The 3215-nt window shown below is 47.7% G+C and overlaps 1 protein-coding gene across 1 annotated transcript in view; it reads right to left on the bottom strand.

Moving 5' to 3' along the window:
* Nup210 (nucleoporin 210) overlaps positions 1–3215 on the bottom strand; it is a 114817-nt gene that overhangs the window by 81583 nt on the left and 30019 nt on the right. The window contains exon 4 of the mRNA XM_017797019.1: positions 770–866. Coding sequence (XP_017652508.1) covers positions 770–866 — 97 coding nt within the window. The remainder of the gene's footprint in view (positions 1–769; positions 867–3215) is intronic.

Below are 3215 nucleotides of genomic sequence, written 5' to 3' on the forward strand. Positions count from 1 at the left end.
TATACATGGGTACCACAGTGCACGTGTATAGGATAACTTGCAGGAGTTGGTCCTCCTTCTGCCATGTGGGTCCTGGGGATCCAACTCAGGTCATCAGACTTGGTAGCAAGTACCTTTACCTGGCTGAGCATCTTGCCAGTCCAGGAAGGAACTTTTTCATTCTATCAAATTTGCATTTGATTCAGCATGGGCTCAGTGGTCCCACACTGGATAGTGCAGACCTACACAGATTAATGAAATGCCAGCCCTGTCACTTACCAATACCAGGCCACAGACCTGCCCTCTCCATGTCTCTGTTTCTATGGCCAGAAAGTAGAGAGGGGAGAGGTTGGTGTGTGGCTGCTAGGGGAGTGCTGAAACGAGTCCCGATGCTCCATAGGTACCTCCTTGTGAGCCTGTCTGTACCCCAAGCTAGGGATCCAGCCTGACCCTGTTTATCACTGCTGGCTTGTCCTCTTAGCCAGATCTTGCCTCCCCTTTTCACATGTTCTCCAGAAAGTGCTGCCCTCTAGGACCATCCACATGCTCTAACACCCCAAGATATCCTTCCATTCTGTGTCTTCTTCTCTAGCTGGATGCCCCAACCTCTCCAACAAGTTCCCACAGAATATACCACAGAGGCAGTCAGGTGCCTGCATGCTTGGGAGGCAAAACCAACCCTCCTTCCCAATCAGCAGAAGGAGTAGCCCCTAGTCCATGAGGAGCCCAAGGACTTCCAACATCCTACATCCACTCAAAGGTGGCCAGGCCCTGCCACAGTGTCTCTTACCGCAGTGCATTATGAGAGTCTGAGAACCCACTGGCCTCTGTATCCTTCACAATCGTCCAGTCAAAGACCAGTCCTGCCAGGGTACTGAAGGTATTTCCTATAAGAGAACATGGGAAGGCAGAAAGGCATGAGTTTGCTCCCCAGGGCCCAGGGACAGGGATGCCTCGGACTGCTGGTGACAGGCTTGGTATAGCCAGCTCGGGAGACCATTCATACTTCTTTGATTCCTCCTGGAAGGACACCCCTTCCTTACAAGCATGGGAGGGGACAAGACTGTGATACTCCTGAGGGCCCAGGCTTGGGATGACAAAGCAAGGCCCAGCTAGCCCAGGCTGAAGGCCTGGTCTGTCATCTGTGAGCCTTGTGACCCATCTTTTCATATTAAGAAACACCTCCCACAACTCCTACCTGAACTTCCAACATCCAGCCTCTCTTAAAGAGTCAAAAGATTTGTATGCCTGGGCAGAGTTCCCCTTGCTGAACAGAATAGCCCAGTATCTCCCAATGGGCCACATTCTGCTTTGTCATGCTTCCCACTGTACCCTGTTGTCCCATACTTTTTCCACATTCAACATCCATATTCCCCACCTGGTCAAGTCCTGAAACAGATGCATCTCAGGGCTACAAAGGGGTCTTTCTTCAGGGCTGATGTTACTTTGTGGTGACAAATACACAGGGGAAACACTTTAAAGGTTTCTGTTTATGCCTCCATGGGAGACATGGTAGGGAGTATGTAGCAAGGCAAAGCTGCTCAGCTCACAGGGACCAGGAAGCAAGAAAAAAAGAGGAAGGGAGGGAGGAACTGGGGACAAAACATGGTTTCCCCCAAGGACGCATTCCAACCACCTAGGTCCCATCTCCTAAGCTTCAATCACCTCTCAATAGCCATCAAACTATGATGTAATCAATCTGCTAAAAAGGTCGGAGCCCTCATGTTCTAGTCCCTTCCCAAGGCCACACCTTTTAACACTTCAGCATTTACATCCAAGCCTTCAGCAAATGAACTTATGAAGGACATTTCAGACCCAAACCATAAAAAAATAGGATCTTGCTGGGCGTGGTGGCACAGGCCTTTAATCCCAGCACTTGGGAGGCAGAGACAGGTGGATCTCTGTGAGCTCAAGGCCAGCCTGGTCTACAAAGTGAGTTCCAGGCCAGCTGGGGCTACAGGAAGACCCCGTCTCAAAAAGACAAAAATAAAACAAATGTATTAAAAAATAAGATCTTACCCTCTGCTTCCCTGGGCCTGCATGACCCACAGGCCTCTCTCTAACCCGCAGGCCTCTCTCCAGGTTAAGTCAATACCGCCCTCTGCACTTTGACTCCCCCAGCCTTATTCACCCTCCCATGTACCCCGCCTCTCTCTCCTCCTAGCCTGGGTCCTGTCCCATTCCTTGTCTTGGTGGCCCAGACACCTGGGGAACCACCACTGCTTCCTGATCCTTTCCATCCAGACCAACCCAGTTCCTCAGCACAGTCCCCAGGAGCCCTTGGGGCCTCTTCCTGCCACCATCTCCCTTTGCATCTCTGGGTGGCACAGCCACCAGCTGCCCAAGACCAGCATCTTTCCTGGGCCCTGTTCCCAGACCAGTCCAACCCCCAAATTCCTGAAGCCAAAATCTTTCCTGGGGGGATCCAGACCTTAGGAGAAAGCCTGAGAGCATCTGACCCTCATCTGACTTGGGCCTCTGTGGGAACTCCTGAAGACAAAAGCAATCCGGCCACTCCAATATAAAATCAAAAGAGAGAAATGGAAGATTAGACGAACCAGCTTTTCATGCCCCAAAAGTAAACTGCAGACACATAAAGTCTACAAAAAGAAGCAGACCTAAATTTGAAGGCTTGAGTCTCATACAAGAATCAGAAACTACAAAAGAAATTCACATGTCAAAATCACAGAAAAAAAATAATAACATGAAAAACAAAAATAACATATCCCCACCAAATACCAATAGTCCTCTAGAGGAGTACAATGAGAACCCCCTAGAGATAATGCAGGACATGGAACTCAAAAGAACAATTATAAACATGATAAAAGAATTCAGTGAATTTAAAGAACACATAAACAAAGAAATCAAAGAACTGAAGGAAAGTGAAACACTCAGTAAGCCAATTAGAAATGACAGGAGAAAGCATCACCAATAGGATGAATGAAATGGAAAACAGAGTATCAAGACTCGAAGATACAGTGGACAAACGAGACCACTCAAGCAGATTATGAAAAATTTAAGAAATCACAAGAATGGAATATGCAGGAATTGTGTGACACCATAAAAAGACCAAACTTACGAATCATAGGCATACAGGAAGGAGAAAAATGGCAAGATAATGGCATGGACCCCAGATCTTCAAAAGAATCATGGAAGAAAATTTCCCAAAATTAAAGAAAGACATGCACATACAAATACAAGAAGCATATAGAACACCAAACAGACAGGACCAGAAA

The sequence above is a fragment of the Nannospalax galili genome, unplaced genomic scaffold (assembly GCF_000622305.1).
Source record: "Nannospalax galili isolate Female #2095 unplaced genomic scaffold, S.galili_v1.0 scaffold332, whole genome shotgun sequence".
Taxonomy (NCBI): Eukaryota; Metazoa; Chordata; class Mammalia; order Rodentia; family Spalacidae; genus Nannospalax; species Nannospalax galili.